We start from the raw sequence: 16379 nt of genomic DNA, 5'->3' as shown, positions 1-16379 counted from the left end.
TGGGTTTGGGAGAAACGAGTGTACAATTTGGCCTTGAGTTCAGGGAGCCAAAAGGACAAATGTGAGCCATTTATGGTACTGCCACCAGTCAAAATAAAAGGGGCTGGTGGCAGCTAGGGAGTGCTACAGGTCATAGCTGGAAAACTGATGTCTTAGGTCAAGTTCTCTAGAAACAGAGCCTTGAGCAGGGATTTGGTGAACGTGTTACTTGGAGGGAGTACCCTCTAGGACAAATCTGTAAGGCAGTGAGAGAGGTTGAGACAGGCTTGTGGGAAAAGAAATGAAGCAGGGACTCAGCCTCAGGCAAAACCCAGCCTTGGCCTGAGTAAATAGCACCATGAATGGTTTCAGTTAGGACAAGGGCATCAGGGATTTGTATCCCCAGGTGTTCGAACACTGGCCACCCAGGCTGGTGAGGTTGGTGTATCTTTCTAGTTGTTTCCCTACGAGGCTGGTCCTTTCAGCCAGGGGCAGGTCTCTGGACAAAGTCCCAGACAGGAGCAGTTAACTGTTGTACTTTAAGCAACTAGGCCATAAGTGTGGTTGCTGGCAAAGGAGGTTTCGGCGGGGTCTCAGTGGCATTTTCTACTGGTAGAAAGCTGGTTTCTTTTTCTTTTTAAAATATTTATTGCCATCCCCAGCTGGTGTGGCTCAGTGCATTGAATGCCAGCCTGAGAATCGAAAGGTTGCTGGTTCGATTCCTGGTTGGGGCTCATCCCTGGGTTGCCAGCCAGGTCCCCTGTTGGAGGTGTGTGAGAGGCAACCCGTCAATGAATCTCTCACACACCGATGATTCTCTCCCTCTCTTTCTCCCTCCCTTTCCCTCTGTCTAAAAATAAATCTTTAAAAAAGTTTATTATCATAGTTGACATAAAATATTGTATTAGTGTCAGGTGTACAGCATAGCAATTAGGCATTTATATAACTTATAAAATGATCACCCTGATATGTCTAGAACCTATCTAGAACCATACCTAGTTATTACAATATTGTTGGCTAAATTTTCTATGCTGTAATCTACATCCCCATGATTGCTTTTATAATTGGCAATTTGTACATCTTAAGCCTTTCCCTCTTTTTACCCATCCCCCTACCCCCTCTCATCCGGCAACTATCAGTTTGTTTTTTGTATCTACAAGTTTGTTTCTGTTTTTGTTTATTTTTTTAAGACTCCACATATAAGTGAGATTGTATAGTGCTTGTTTCCCTTTGTCTGACATTACCCTTCACATAATATCCTGTAGCTCCTTCGATGTTGCTGCAAATGGTAAGATTTCATTCTTTTTTTATGGCTGAGTAATATTCTGTTAAATATAGGTACCACATCTTCTTTATTCCTTTGTCTATCAATAGATAGGTTATTTCCAAAGCTCAGCTATTTGAAATAATGCTGCAGTAAACACAGTTGTGAATGTGTCTTTTTAAAAATTTAATTAATTTAATTTATTTATTTCCCCTTTAAAATATATTTTTAAATTTAATTATTGTTTAAGTACAGTTTTCTGTCTTTTACTCCCTTCCCAGCCCCTGCCCCCTCCAGTGCTCCCCACCTCCCTCCCATTTCCACCCCCCTTAGTTTTTGGCCATGTGTCCTTTATACTTGTTCCTGTGAATGTGTGAATGTGTCTTTTTGAATTAATAGTTTGGATTTCTCCAGGTAAATACCCAGAGGACCGAAAGGTGGAATTGCTTGGTCATGTGGTAGTTCTGTTTTTAATTTTTTGAGGAACCTGCATGCTGAGACTGTACCAATTTATAATCCCTCCAACAGTGTATGAGAAGGCCCTGTTATCCGCATGTCACCAACACTAGTTGCTCATTGGTTTATTGACAACAGCCATTTTGACAGGTGTGAAGTGATATGTCATTGTGGTTTTAATTTGCATTTCCTCATTAATTAGTGACACTGAGCAGTTTTGCATAGGTCTGTTGGCCATCTCTATGTCCTTTTTGGAGAGATGTCTATTCAGATTCTCTACCCATTTTTATATCAGATTTTTTGGTTTTTCTTTTGGTGTTACGTTGTAGGCATTCCTTACGTATTTTTGGATACTAACCCCTTATTGGATGCGTCATGGGTGAATATCTTCTCTCATTCAGTTGGTTGCCTTTTTGTTGTGTTGATGGTTTTCTTTGCTGTGCAAAAACTGCTTAGTTTGACGTTGTCCCATTTGTTTGCTTTTTTTTGTTTCCTTGGTTTCTTTTCTTAAGAGATGAATGGAGGGCCATGGTCAGGGTTCTAACTGAAGGGTCAAATGTGTGTTACAGTGGAACAGAGGGTGGCAGGTGAAGCAGGGTGGATGGTGGCCATGAGGGAGCAAAGGTAGCCCAGGTGTTTAGACTGCGTGCACATTAGCTATCCTCAAAGAACGGTGTGGGCAGACCTTTGGGTTGTAAATGCAGTGATTTGGGAGGGATGTATTTACAACCAGTAGCTGTCAATTTTATAATGTTTTCTCTGAAATTAACTCTCTTCCCTAGGCTGCAGAGAGGCCTATGTGGGAGATGTTGTGTTTCTAGTGGACACCAGCAACGACCCCCAAAGTATCAGAAATACACGGCACTTATTGTACAACATGGTGAATAGCTTCAACGTCAGCAGAGAGACGATCCGCGTGGGGCTGGCCCAGTACAGCGACGTGCCCCATTCGGAGTTCCTACTTTCCACATACGGCCACAAAAGCGATGTGTTGAATCACATTCGGAGGTTGCCATTGAAACCTGGGGGCTCTGGGGGCAAAAAGATGGGCCTGGCCCTGCAGTACCTTCTAGATCACCACTTCCAGGAAAGAACGGGGAGCCGAGCAAAACAGAGAGTGCCTCGGGTCGCAGTAGTGATCAGCAGCAGCCCAGCTGAGGACCTGGTGCAGGAACCTGCTGAGGCACTTAGGAGGGCGGGCATCCTGCTTTATGCCGTTGGCTTCAGAGGTACATCTAAGGCAGAGCTCAGGAAGATTGCCAGCGGTCCTGTGGAGAAATTTGTCTTTTTTGTCCCCGACTACTCTTCTTTGGGCAGCCTCACCCAGAAGCTGCAGAAGGAGCTCTGTGATACTTTGGCAAAGGCAGCACAACCGGTTGACCGTATCTCCCCAGGTACAATGGATTTCCTCTTTTTATTTCTGATCTAGAAGTCACAGAACTCAAGGCTTTATCTCTTATTCACCCCATCTACTGTCCTTATTTTTCCCATGTGTGCATATTTGATTTTGATATCAAAATTTTACTAAACCAACTATACTATATGCTCTTTTCTAATCATTGACCCAAACTTATCTACTCCTTTCTAAAAAAAAAACCCTACAGGTTTATGTCAGTTCTATATAGGCATGCAGGATAAGTTCATTTTTAATGAAAGAAATATCTGTCCCTATGGTATTATTATTCCTAGATTAATTTACTCATATTGCCTGGATGGGGGGCTGAGAGAGAAAGAGTGGGGCTTAGGTCCCCAAGGAGGCTGGCTTATTTCACTACTAGGAAGCTGGCTTATTTTACTACTAGTGTGTTGCTCTGGTATACTGGTTAAGAGGATAAATTTAGGGAAAAGAAAGGTCTGAGTTCAAATCCTGTTTCTCTGCTTTCTGACTGTGAGATCTTAGACATGTTATATTATCTCTCTGGATCTATCATTTTTTTCTAGGATGATAGTACCTGCCTCAGAGACTTGTTGAAAGCATTAAATAAAATTATGCAAGTAAAGAGCTTATCACAATGCTTAGTCCACCAGAGATGCCCATATGCATTAGGTCATTACCTGTGATGAGGTACTTGCTATCAGTTTTGTGCTTCTCTTGGTGGTGATGGAGCCTAAACTGGTGAAAAAAATTTTTTTTGCTCCTCATCCAAGGACATGCTTATTGATTTTAGAGAGAGGGGAAGGGAGAGAGAGAGGGAGATAAACATCTATGTGCGAGAGACACATTGATCAGTTGCCTCTTGCATGTGCCCCGAACCAGGGACCAAACTCACCACCAAGGTGTGTGCCCTGATTGGGAATAGAACCCATGACCTTTTGGTTTATGGGAGGATGCTCTAATCAACTGAGCCACACTAGCCAGGGCTGAAAATTCTTTATAAATTAATCACTAAACTATAAAAAGCACCAAATTTTGAAAAGCAAAAGAGAAGATTTCTTGTGGGTTCCATCAAAATTCATAAGAGCATAGACGTTTCATCACTTAGTCTTTATTTTGGTATTTCTACATGGGTTAGGTAGAGCCCAAGGTAAGGATGTAGATGCACATCACTGGTTATGGAAGAGGTCCCCAGGGAGGTCGGTAAGGATGTAGGGGATGTAGGACGGAGAAGAGGAAGGAAAGGAAGGGTGTGATCTCAGGCAAAGGTTCCACCGAGGGTAGTTTTAGCTTGACCCTACAGGAGAGCTCAGGATTGTCCTGACCCAAGGCAAGGAGCTAGGTTTTCATATATTGTAGGCAAAGCAGCTCCAGTACCCAAAGAGGAGTCCTCCGAAGAGAATTCCTCCAACGAGTGGTGTATAGGAATAGTAAAAAGGAATCCAGAAGGACCTGGGCAGAGCACCGCTATTGTCTGCTACAGTAGATTATCTTATTTTATCCTCAAGACAATCCCATGAGGCTGTGAGGGTTGGTATAAAAGTTTCAGTGCTGCAGAGAGAGGATTGGGTCCTATAGAGATGAGTGATAAATAGCTCAAAGGCCTACTAAGTGGTAGAGCTATAATGAGATATATCATAAAACCTGGGATACTTTCCAGCTTTCTGAGCTGCTGGTGCCAGCACACTCCTAGACCTGAAGTTCATTCCCACTGGAGAGAGTGCAGCCCCTTTCTCAGCATGCTTGTTGCATTTATAGAAGTGTTTTTCTCTTAATGAGAGTTAAGGAATTGCCCAAGTGGATTGCAAGGTTGGAGGTATCAGCAGAGCATGTCAGAATTCTCAGAAGGTGATGGAGTGGAGGGAGGGAAAGGCACAAGGGATGCTGTTACTTTTCTGAGCATGGCATCATTTGGGGCATCTGAGGACCACTGAGCATAGTGTGCCTGGTATTGCTGTGCCTTCCTGTACACCATTTGCCTTCATTGTTCTAAGCCTTTTGAGTGAAGGTCGACAGACTATCCCTTTTGTCCTCTCTATTGCAGCTTGCAGAGAAGACGTCCTGGCAGATATTGTCTTTCTGGTAGACAGCTCAACCAGCATCGGACCCCAGAACTTCCAGAAAGTGAAAAACTTCCTTCACTCTGTCATCCTAGGGCTTGACATTGGCAGGGACCAGGTCCGAGTGGGACTCGCTCAGTATAGTGACAACATCTACCCAGCCTTTCAGTTGAACCAGTACTCTCAGAAGGGTGTGCTCCTGGAGCGTATCCAGAATCTGCCCTACCGTACAGGAGGCACAGACACGGGGGCTGCCCTTGAGTTTATCAGGACCAAGTACTTGACTGAGGCAGCTGGAAGCCGGGCCAAAGAGCAGGTTCCTCAGATGGTTATCCTGGTGACAGATGGGGAGTCAAATGATGAAGTCCAGGAGGCAGCTGACAGGTTGAAAGAAGATGGAGTTGTGGTGTATGTGGTAGGCATCAACGTCCAGGATGTCCAGGAGCTGCAAAAAATTGCCAGTGAGCCCTTTGAGAGGTTTCTCTTTAACACTGAAAACTTCAATATCCTGCAGGATGTCGCAGGGGGCATTCTTCAGACACTGTGTTTAGCAGTGGAAGGTAAAATGAAAGGTAAGAAACTGCGTCAAATCCAGCATTACAACCAGGGCGTCAAATCCAGCATTACAACCAGTGTGTCTATTTGCAATATGAGACAAGATACAATGAGTGCCGTGGAAGGTAGGAGAAGGAGCTCTCCGCCATCCTTGGAGAGAGGATGCTCTCATCCATCCTTCACCTGGGGAGGCTTCCTAGATGAAGGAACATCTGAGCTGGGGATTAAAGGATGGATGGCATTCTCATGGGTGAAAAAGAACACCCTGCCATGTTGGTAAGATGGAATAGCATGGGTTTTGAAGTCCAGAGACATGTTTAATTTTTAAATCCTGCCTTTGCTGCTTTCTAGTTCTGTGAGCATGGCTAAGCAGTTAAACTCCACTTCAGTTTTTTCATCTGCACAATGAAGATAATAATACTTGCCTACCAGGATAGTTTATGAGAATTAAGTCAAATAAAGTATATGAAAATCTCTAGCACAAAGTAACTGCTCAGTATATGTTAACTTCCTTTGTCTCCTCCATTGGTAGAAGAATAATCAAAAGATACTTTAGTGTAATGAAGCAGACAATACAGGCAGTGGGTTATAAGAGGAGGGGAGCCTGTGACAGTCTTATGTCCCCAACACTAAACTACCCTTGTATTCAGTTTCCATGAGATCTCGTTTTGATTTACTTTCTCCTCTTTGTCTTTTCCTCCCCATTTCTCTCTTCAGATCGAGAATTCACCCAGGCCTATGGAGATGTGGTCTTTCTTGCCGACACCTCACAGAACACATCACAGGCCAGTTTCCAGTTGATGCAGAATTTCATCTCCAGAGTGATTGGCACACTAGACATTGGCAGAAACAAGTACCAGGTTGGGCTGGCTCAGTATGGTGGTCAAGGCCACACTGAATTTTTGCTCAATGCCTACCAGAGCCAGGAGGAGATGATTGCTCATGTCCGTGAACGCTTTGTGCTCCGGGGTGGCTCCAGGAAGACAGGCAAAGCTCTGCGATACCTCCACCAGACCTTCTTCCAGGAGGCAGCGGGAAGCCGGTTTCTCCAGGGCATCCCCCAATATGTAGTGGTCATTACTTCTGGCCAATCTGAGGATGAGGTCCTGGAAACCGCACAGACGTTGAAGAATAAAGGCATACAAGTCATATCTGTGGGCTTACAGGACTTTGACAAAAGAGAACTGGAGGGGATGGGGACCCCATCCCTTATATATGAGATGCAAGGACAAGATGGAGTCAGACAGGTGACACAAAATGTGCATGAGATGATCCATGCGATGGGGCAGTCTGAGTCCAGGACAGTGCCGGACGAAGAGACTACAGCAGGTAAGGTTTGGTCTCTAGGCGTGTGAGCCACTGAGAAGTCAGCATAACAGGAAAGCCTGGGGAAAGAGCAGAGAAGGGGGCATTCTGGATTCCTCAGTACTAGGGCACTAGCACTGGTGGATGGAGAAGAGACAGGGGCATGGAGTTGTTTCAGGTGTAGACATTGTGTTAATTAACTATAGTCACAACGACGCTGCATAAAAAATCATCCAAAAGGCAGTGACTGAAAACATTTATTTTCACAGGTCTGCTGGGGGGTCAGCTGATCCTCTTTGGATTCAACTGAATGGCTTTGCTAATCTTGTCTGGGCTCATTCACAGATTTGGGATTTGGCTAAGGGTTGCCTGATTTCCATTGGCTATGTTCCATAGCTTTCTCTCATCTTCCTCCTGAGATCATTAGGTATATTCTTCATATTCATAGTCTAGGCATATTCTTCCCATGGCAATTATAGAGGTTCAGGAGAGAAATCTCAGCTGCATAAGCAGTTTTCAGACCTCTGCTTCATCATCTGCTAACATTCCGTCAGCCAAAATAATTCATGTGGCCATGTCATCATCAATGGGGCAAGAAAGTATATTTCTACCATGGAAGTGAGGTGTAGGGAGTAAATATTTCTGAACAATAATCCATGTTACCATAAGCCTTTTTGAGAAGGAGCATTCAGGCTTCTCCCCAGAGATTAAACAAAGGCCTGTCATAGGCTATCGCTCAGAACTCTCAAGGGAGATGCTTTAGCATGTTGGGTGAAACAATTCATAGTGTAGGATTGTCCTTTGCACTGCTAGAGGTTTGACAGCCCCCATCCCTGCTAGTAGCATCCCTGAATCCTATGACAATTCAAAACACCACTATATGTTTCCAAATGTGCACTGGGGTGGGTACCACTGTTCGTTGAGAACCACTGAGCATTATCTCCTGCTAAGTTCTTTTATACATTTTAACCACTAGATAAGCTGAACTACTCACCATCTGCTGTATATGTGTCATGCTTTCCCACCTTTGTCTCTGCCCTAAATACATTATACCATCAGCCTGGAATGCCCACAGTCAAAACTTCATCCTTCAGTTCTTAAGTGACCTTCCTGATGGAGCGGCCCCATGACTCAAAGCTTGGTGTGGCTTCTAGACGATCCTCAAAACTAGAAACAGTCAATCCGTACTTTCTATGAACTAACATAGTCCTGCCCAGACCTCTCTATATCTAGAGCTTGAGGGTCCTTGTAAGTTTATAGGCAGAAAAGACAAACATATGTGAGACAGAAGAGGAAATCCAAGTAGTGATAATAAGGAACTAAGAAGCACCTTGTGGACACTATATTAAGTAGAAGTAGAACAAAAGGAGGGCCTTTTGGAACCCTTGAGGAATTGTGTTGGTCCCTTAAAAATGGGTGTGATTTGGGGGAGGAGGGTTCTCTTGGTAAGGGAAGACATAAGTAAGGGTGTGGAAGTAGGAATGGGCTGGATGCATATGGAAGGTGGGGAAAAGAAGGAGCCAACTGGGATTGGGGGAAGGTTTAGAAGTAGTGAGGGATGAGATTTGATTAGGTAGGATGAACCCTGATTATGGGGTCCTAAAGACACTGGGAAGTAGCAGCAGGCTTTTAAGCAGGAAAAGTGAAATGGTCTTTAAGGAAATCTTCAGTGTGCAGGCTAGAATCCACATGACACCGCTGACTCAGAAGGACTTTAAAGCTGAGCTGTCATTGGTTTGTATAGGGAGGATGCTTAGTTTAGGTCTAGCCAATGGTGGCTCTGATAATGAGGAAAGGGGATTAATCCCAATGACAACTTGAGAGAAGAATAATAGCACTTGGTACCAGCAGGTAAAGAAAGGGGGAAGCCACAGATGCTTGGGTTTCTAAAGAAGGTGTTTTAGACATGGCAAAATCAGGGCAACATCTTTTTTTTTTTAAATCCAGGATTGATTTTTGGTTCTTTATAAAAAAGGGCCAAGGGGGAAATTTTAGGATACCAAAAAAACCAAAGATAAGTCAAAAGATTATTCTGATGCCCCTATAGTCTGTTCTCCAAACTTTGTTTCGCAATATTGTGTTGTTCACACGCTGCTCCACACTGATTTCAGCCCCCTGTTCATGTGGTTTTGGCTCTCTGCTGGGGGGTTTGACTTTTTTCCTACATCAAAGCAGATTTGGAGGCTCTGGCTGGTGTAGCTCAGTGGATTGAGTGCGGGCCTGCGAACCACACAATCGCGGTTTGATTCCCAGTCAGGGCACATGCCTGGGTTGTGGGCCAGTTCCCAGCAGGGGACTCACAGGAGGCAACCGTACATTGATATTTCTCTCCTTCTCTCCTTCCCTTCCCCTCTAAAGAAAAATAAATAAAATCTTTTTAAAAATCCTTTTAAAAAAGCAGATTTGGGTCTTTTTTGGTATGTGGACAGAGTTTAGTTGTTTTTTTTTCATAGTAAGGACTTCTTTAAACTGTGAAAGTGGTGTCTCAATTCCTCTTAGGAGGGAATTTAATGCAGTTATAATTCCAATAGTCCATTTATGGCAAGTTAAAGGGAGGATTCTTTCATAGCAAAATAAAACAGGCAGTAAGCCCAACATCTGGACAAAGACTTTTGATGGGAATATTGCCTCTGTTGAAATAACATGGAACTTACAGAAAAAGGCACAGAAGTTAATACTCACAAGTTATTATTTGTGTCTTTTATCAGGGCAGAAGGAAAGTTATTAAATCCAGGTTTCAGGTCTATAAAAAGAGAATTTGACACAGGGTTTTTTTGAAACTAGAAAAATAAAGAAAAAAACTAGTTAAGCGAGGCTCAGATGTTTTTAATAGACTCTGATGAATTGAAAAATGACCTTAAAGCACTTCCTTGTGGATATCCATGTACATGTTTTGCAAGTGATGTGAATACTCTTCATGTAAAAAATTTTGGGGGTAGGTATGAACCTTGTTATGATCTTTGACCATCATGCTAAGTGATGGTCATAAAGACTTCTACTAAGTTCTGAAATGTATTAATATACATTCGCATAACATTATTACAGTTTGTGATACTAAATATTACAGTATATAAAAATAAATAAATATATAATTCTTATGGTATATTAAACTATAGCATAATCTTCCTATACAAAATGAGTGTTGTCTTTATTATTCTGTCCTCATGCTAAAATAAAGCCCTTCTTTTTGTTTTTTTTTATAGCATGTCCAACTGCTATTCCTGCTGACTTGGTATTCCTCATTGAGGAATTTAGCAGGGGCAGGCAACTGAATTTCCAACAAGTTGTCAATTTCCTAAAGACCACCGTTAGCTCTCTAAGCATTCATCCCGATCTTGTGCGAATCGGCTTGGTTTTTTACGGTGAGGAACCACGACTTGAGTTTTCACTGGATGCCTTTCAGACTCCAGCCAAAATCTTGGAGCATTTGGGCAAACTAACCTACCAGGAAAAAAGAGGAAAGGCCAAGACTGGTGCTGCTTTGGATTTCCTAAGGAATGAGATTTTTGTGCAGGAGAGGGGCAGCCAGGCCAAGCCAGGGGTGCGGCAGATAGCTATGGTCATCACGGAAGGCTTCTCTCAAGACAAGGTGTCCAGACCAGCCTCTCTCCTCCGAAGGCTAGGGGTTACCATCTATGCAGTGGGCACCCAACTCGCCTCAGAGAGTGGGGACCTGGAGAAGATAGCATCCTATCCCCCTGGGAAGCATGCCATCCCTCTGGAATCCTTTTTGCAACTCTCCTCTGTGGGAAGCGCGATTAAGAACCAGCTCTGCCCTGAGGCTGTGGGCAAAACAGTTTCCATTACTGAGATGGACAATGCTCTACAACAAGGTAGGAGGACCTTTCCCAAATTAGATCTGGGTTTTTTAAAATCTTTACTCTGCTTTCTCCATACATCCACTCACCTTGTCTACCTCTCCCTTGCCCAACCAAGAAAAGATTATGGAGTCAATTTATTAAGAAACTGAAACACAAAACTTATACAATTAAAATAATTTTGTCTTGATTCTAAACAGCGCAGAAGAATGTGAAGTAAATAGTGAACATTACTCCCCCTTTCTATCTTACCCCTCATTCATTTTAATAATTAGATGAAAATATATGTATATTTACAGTAGAAGCCCTAGGGATCTGAATATAGCTTGACTAAATCTTAAGTCATATAAAGCAGGAAATCATTTTTAAAAAGATATGAATGTTCTTGAAATTAAAATTTTTTGACTTAATAAATGAACATCAGTTTTTTTAATCTTTCATGTAGAGCCAACACTTCTTTAAATGTGAGCTCTCCGGATAGGAATTTTGTGTATTTTCTTTATCAATCACCCAGTAGTATATTTTCTATAGTTTCCAGTTTCTTTGAAATGGGAAGATGACTTAACCACTTTTGAAACAATCTGAGGACAGAAATCTTTATTGATTTTTATGATCTTGAAAATTCAGTCTTTTACAGTGCTATCTAGTACACCAGCAATTTCTCCAATAACAACTTGCCTTTACTGGCCTCTCTGAGAAGTTAACCTGGTTTTCATGGATGTAAGAAACCTCTTGTATTCATACCCATATCCTGCTGATTTTGCACCATGTTTGATTTGTTGTGTAATTACAAAAACAAATCTGCCATGAGCAGGCTGAAGATAAACGCACATTGCTCCTGGAAGGCTTATTTTTCTGCTGAGCAAGGCAGAACTCTGTAGCGTTCAACTGGGAAGCCTCCAGAGGAAGGCACTCAGTGCATTGTGGGAGTATTGCTCATGTGTTGCAGAGGGAAGGGAGAGCGCTGATTAGTTGAGGAGCCACTTATCTGGGGAGCCACTCACAGGAGATTGGTTAGGAAACCTCCTGCTGTATGTGTAGTTAAAAAAGAAACTGGAAAAAACAAAAAAGAACATAGCAGTAAAGTATGTGCACCTTGGGGTCAAATTACCTGAATTTTAAATCCAAAATTTGCCATTTACTGGCTGTTATAATGATCTTTGTGTCTGTCAGTCTGCTTGTCTATTTTTGTCTACCCATGCTAGTATTTCTTAGACTCAAATCAGAATTATAGAAAGAAGATAATTTGAAATGTTGATAATGAGCTTAAAACTTCAAGGCTTGTGATTAGTGTTTTTTTTTTCCGGACCATAAGACGCGCCTAGGTTTTAGAGGAGGAAAATAGGGAAAAATTTTTGAAGCAAAAAAGTGTGGTAAAATATTTAATAACATAAATAATATAATATTTCACCAATGTAAATGTAAACAGAACTCAACAGCAGCATTAACAACCAATATTCCTCTCAAATTTGGGGGGGGGGGGAAGGTGTGTCTTATAGTCCAAAAAATACAGTTATATCTTCAGGGTGAAATGACTACGCTTTTATTTTTTTAAACAATCACCACATATTCATGTGATTTTTTTTGACTACTTTGTGCTGTGGTCTAGGGATTTAACATAAATAAATCCCCACCTTTTTCTTTGGTCCCTTTCTCAGTCCTGGGAATGAGAAACAATATCATTAAATATGAATTTCATTTCCCTGTGCTCCCCTTGCCTCTGATCAGCAGGAAAGGAGAGAAGGCTCCTTTTCTCTCCTAATTCACAAACAGCATCAAAACATGAGAGCTGTTTTCTTTCCCAGATGGCACAGCAGCTAGAACAAAACCTGAAATCAGGACAATCAGTCCAAAGTATGGAGGACTGGGGTTGGGGGTAGCTTAGAGGTAAAGAATCTGTCCTGGCTGATCCTAATGTTTGTAACGCCTACCACTTATTGGTCACCTGCTGTGTTGGCGGCCACTCTGCTCGGCACTTTGTGTACGTAACAGATGTGGATGCCTAGCAGCAGCCAGAGCGTAAGAAATATCTTTCTCCCCTCGCTCCCCAGCCACAGCCTCCAAATCTTCCCCTGCCGAGATGTGCAAGAACGTATAGTACCAGGCGGTATTCAGGTCTCTGGGCTCCGCTGGACTGTGCAAAGGCCCTGGGATACCGTGGTTCTTTTCTCAGACTTGGGCTAGCTATCTACCTATCACCAGCGGGTACTGGGTTCCAGCAAAGTCCAAGTTTCTGCCTCTTTTAATCAGAATTTTCCCTTCAGTCTCTAAGTATTCCGCAAACACCATAGTGGCAGGTGACCACTCCCTACTCCCTTCTAAGCCACACCCCTTACAATGCCTGCTCCTCTAGGGGGAGGATGCCCAGTGAAATTTGTAGTTCATTCAGATAAACAGGAAGTATATGTTTTTTTGGGTACATACATCTCACGTATCGGCTGGACCAAGGTCCTCCCAAATGAATGCAACTCCCTTCTCAGACAACTTCCCTTTCGCCCAGGAAACATTAAGAAGCTCTTGGTTCTTCCCTGGGTTAAGGGAATCCAGGCATGAATAACACAAGGCTGGGCTGCCTTTCCTGAAAAGTGTGAGGAGAAAGTTGTGTTTCATTCTTAGGAATCTGCTGGGTGGCACATATAAAACACTGGGTGACCTTCACCATGAGTTTTTAATACTCACCTCTTCTATGTTTCCATAATCTCATTTAATCCTTACAATAAACTCACTGAGCAGATGTTAAGATTCTTGTTTGACAGATTAAGATACTGAGATGCAAAGGGGCAAGCCTGCTACTAAGTGGTGGAGACAGAGTCTAAAACAGTTTTAAATTCATTTAAATTAATTAAATGAAATTCTAGAAAGTGCCCATATATTTAAAAAGTGTGACTTTCATGGGAAGCAGGAATATTGGATACCGAGACAATTCACTTCTTCAAATATGCTCTGATATTTTATTTTTAACTTAACTTCCCCCTTTGACAACTGTCAAGTAATGTGTACTTCATTTCTTGAATAGGGTTCACCAGAAACAGACTCTGAGACAAGAATCTAGTTGCAAGTGGTTTATCCGGGAGTGGTTTATCCGGCTCCAGGGCAAACTGGTAGGGGAGTGGAGATGGAAGAGAGGAAGAGGAGGCAGCCAATCCAGGCTGAGTTGCTGAGCCACTGACTAGGCAGCTGGGGCTCAGCTCATGCTGTCTTGCCTCTCTTCTAATGAGTTGCTCCTGCTTCTTGTTATCTAGGCTGTGTGAACATTGAGGAGGCCGATATTTACTTCCTTATTGATGGGTCTGGCAGCATTGGACAAGATGATTTTCTTCAAATGAAGGCGTTCATGAAGGAGGTGATAAAGATGTTCCACATTGGGCTTGACAGAGTACAGTTTGGAGTTGTTCAGTATTCAGACCAAATTAATAGTGAATTCATCCTCAGCCAGCATTCCAATGTGACACAGCTGAAGGTAGCCATTGATGGCATCCAGCAGAACGGAGGTGGCACCAGGACAGGTCAGGCCTTGAGAAACATGGCTCAGGTCTTTGCAGACACCGCTCGCAGCAACACACCTCGGTATCTCATAGTCATCACTGATGGTCAGTCTCAGGACCCGGTGGCCATAGCTGCAAAGGCACTGAGGAGCAACAGAGTCAACATTTATGCTATTGGGGTCAGAGATGCTAACACCACTGAGCTTAAGGAGATAGCTGAAGACAAGGTGTTTTTCGTGCATGAGTTTGATTCACTGAAGGCCATCCAACAGGAAGTGGTAAAAGACATCTGCTTCTCAGAGAGTAAGAATTTTTCTTCCATCTCTCTCTCTCTCTCTCTCCTCCTCCTCCCACTACCACAACATATGTGTCTAATCTGTGTGAATAGGCTTCATTCTTGAAATGTGGATTCCCTAGTCCACAAGTGAGTATTGGACACAGAATGACCATGACCTAGAATGAGCAAAACTGGTCAAATTTTATGTCTTTATTATACAGCTGTGTCTATTTTGAGACTTGTTAGTGCTGGGTCATAGAAAATTTATTTCATTGACTTCCTCTCCCCTAACCCCTTTAAAAATATTTTCATGTTGTATATATGCCACCTCAGACTGTCTCTGAGGACTCGTGATTAATTTCAGGCTCTGAGCAAATGTTCTGTTTTGCTCCTTCCCACCCCCTCCAGCCTGTAAGAACAGGAAAGCTGACATTATCTTTCTGATAGATGGTTCAGAATCCATCTCCCCAAAGAACTTTGAAAAGATGAAGGAATTCATGAAGAGGATGGTGAATCAATCTAGTATCGGTGCTGATGAAATCCGAATTGGCCTTTTGCAATTCAGCTCGAACCCTCAGGAAGAATTCAAACTCAACCACTTCTTCCTCAAGGAGGAAATTCACAAAGCCATCTCAAAAGTTCAGCAGATGAACGATGGCACCCGCACTGGGAAAGCCCTGAATTTCACCCTGCCTTTTTTTGACAGTTCAAGAGGAGGGAGGCCCAGTCTTCCTCAATATTTGATTGTGATCACCGATGGGGTGGCCCAGGACAATGTAGCCGTGCCAGCCAAGGCCCTCAGGGACAGAAACATAATTATTTTTGCCATTGGTGTAGGAGAGGCTGCAAAGTCTCAGCTTTTGCAGATTACTAATGACCCTGACAAAGTGTACTACCAAGACAATTTCGAGTCCCTGCAGAATCTGGAGAAGGAAATTCTTTACAAGGTCTGCATTCCACAAGGTGAGTGCCAGAGGGTTTGCCATTTGATCCACAAGCCCACCATAAGTGTCAGGGGCCCTATGGGTTCTCTGAATAAAACAGATCCTTCTAGCTGGGGGAGGGGGAGGAAGACCTGGGGGGAGGGCAACTGGACTGCACTCCTACTGCTGTTCTTCACCTCCCCCTGGGGATTCTTTAAATCATTCCCTGGCTGTCACCACTCTGGCATCCAGAGGCCTGAACTTTCTCAGAACTCTGTCTCTGCAAAGTCCTCACAACTCTTCCCTTTATCCCTTGTGGACAGATGAAACTAGACTGGAATGTGTAAACACAGCTCACTGAAGATTGGGGTGTATGGAAAGAGAAATAGGAGCAGAGAATAATAACATCAGTTAGATGGTGATTCATATGAAATAGAACACACTCTTTTCTAGGGGCTCTGGACAGGGGTCTCTCTGCTTCCACATGGCTGAGGTCATCCTCCCTTCCATTTTATTGTGGGGGAAACTGCCCACAAGTGCCCCCCCGTCTGCCACAAATGAAAATAAAACTACCAAGACATGATATGCATGGAGAGGAGAGGTGATCAATCTCTCAAAGGAGAAGGACCAAGAACCCCTTCCTCAATGGCTTTTATTAGGTTCGTAACACACAGGAATACAGGTAAAGCTCATCAATCAATGTCAGGCAGCAAGGATCAAACAATAGATAGCATTTCAAAGAAATCTGAGGGCTTAGTCTGAGTCAGTGTCCGTCAGGTAAGGGGGTTGCAAAACCTTTGGGAGACATACTCATTTCCTGCTTGGACCCTTATCATATGAATGAAAGCACTCTTAGCAAAGCAGGCTTCGCGGGACTTTAGG

The 16379-nt window shown here is 43.1% G+C and overlaps 1 protein-coding gene across 1 annotated transcript in view; it reads left to right on the top strand.

The window, feature by feature from the left end:
- Positions 1–16379, top strand: part of LOC118997585 (collagen alpha-4(VI) chain-like) — a 114921-nt gene that overhangs the window by 21992 nt on the left and 76550 nt on the right. The window contains exons 3-10 of the mRNA XM_037061315.1: positions 2482–3093; positions 5119–5706; positions 6407–7023; positions 8255–8299; position 8430; positions 10198–10827; positions 14055–14600; positions 14983–15537. Of these exons, the coding sequence (XP_036917210.1) occupies positions 2482–3093; positions 5119–5706; positions 6407–7023; positions 8255–8299; position 8430; positions 10198–10827; positions 14055–14600; positions 14983–15537 (3594 nt within the window). The remainder of the gene's footprint in view (positions 1–2481; positions 3094–5118; positions 5707–6406; positions 7024–8254; positions 8300–8429; positions 8431–10197; positions 10828–14054; positions 14601–14982; positions 15538–16379) is intronic.

The sequence above is a fragment of the Sturnira hondurensis genome, unplaced genomic scaffold (genome assembly GCF_014824575.4).
Source record: "Sturnira hondurensis isolate 20B ecotype Veracruz unplaced genomic scaffold, ASM1482457v3 Scaffold0013299, whole genome shotgun sequence".
Taxonomy (NCBI): domain Eukaryota; kingdom Metazoa; phylum Chordata; class Mammalia; order Chiroptera; family Phyllostomidae; genus Sturnira; species Sturnira hondurensis.
The sequence above is the reverse complement of the archived record's forward strand: the minus strand, read 5'-3'. Positions and strand labels throughout refer to the sequence as shown.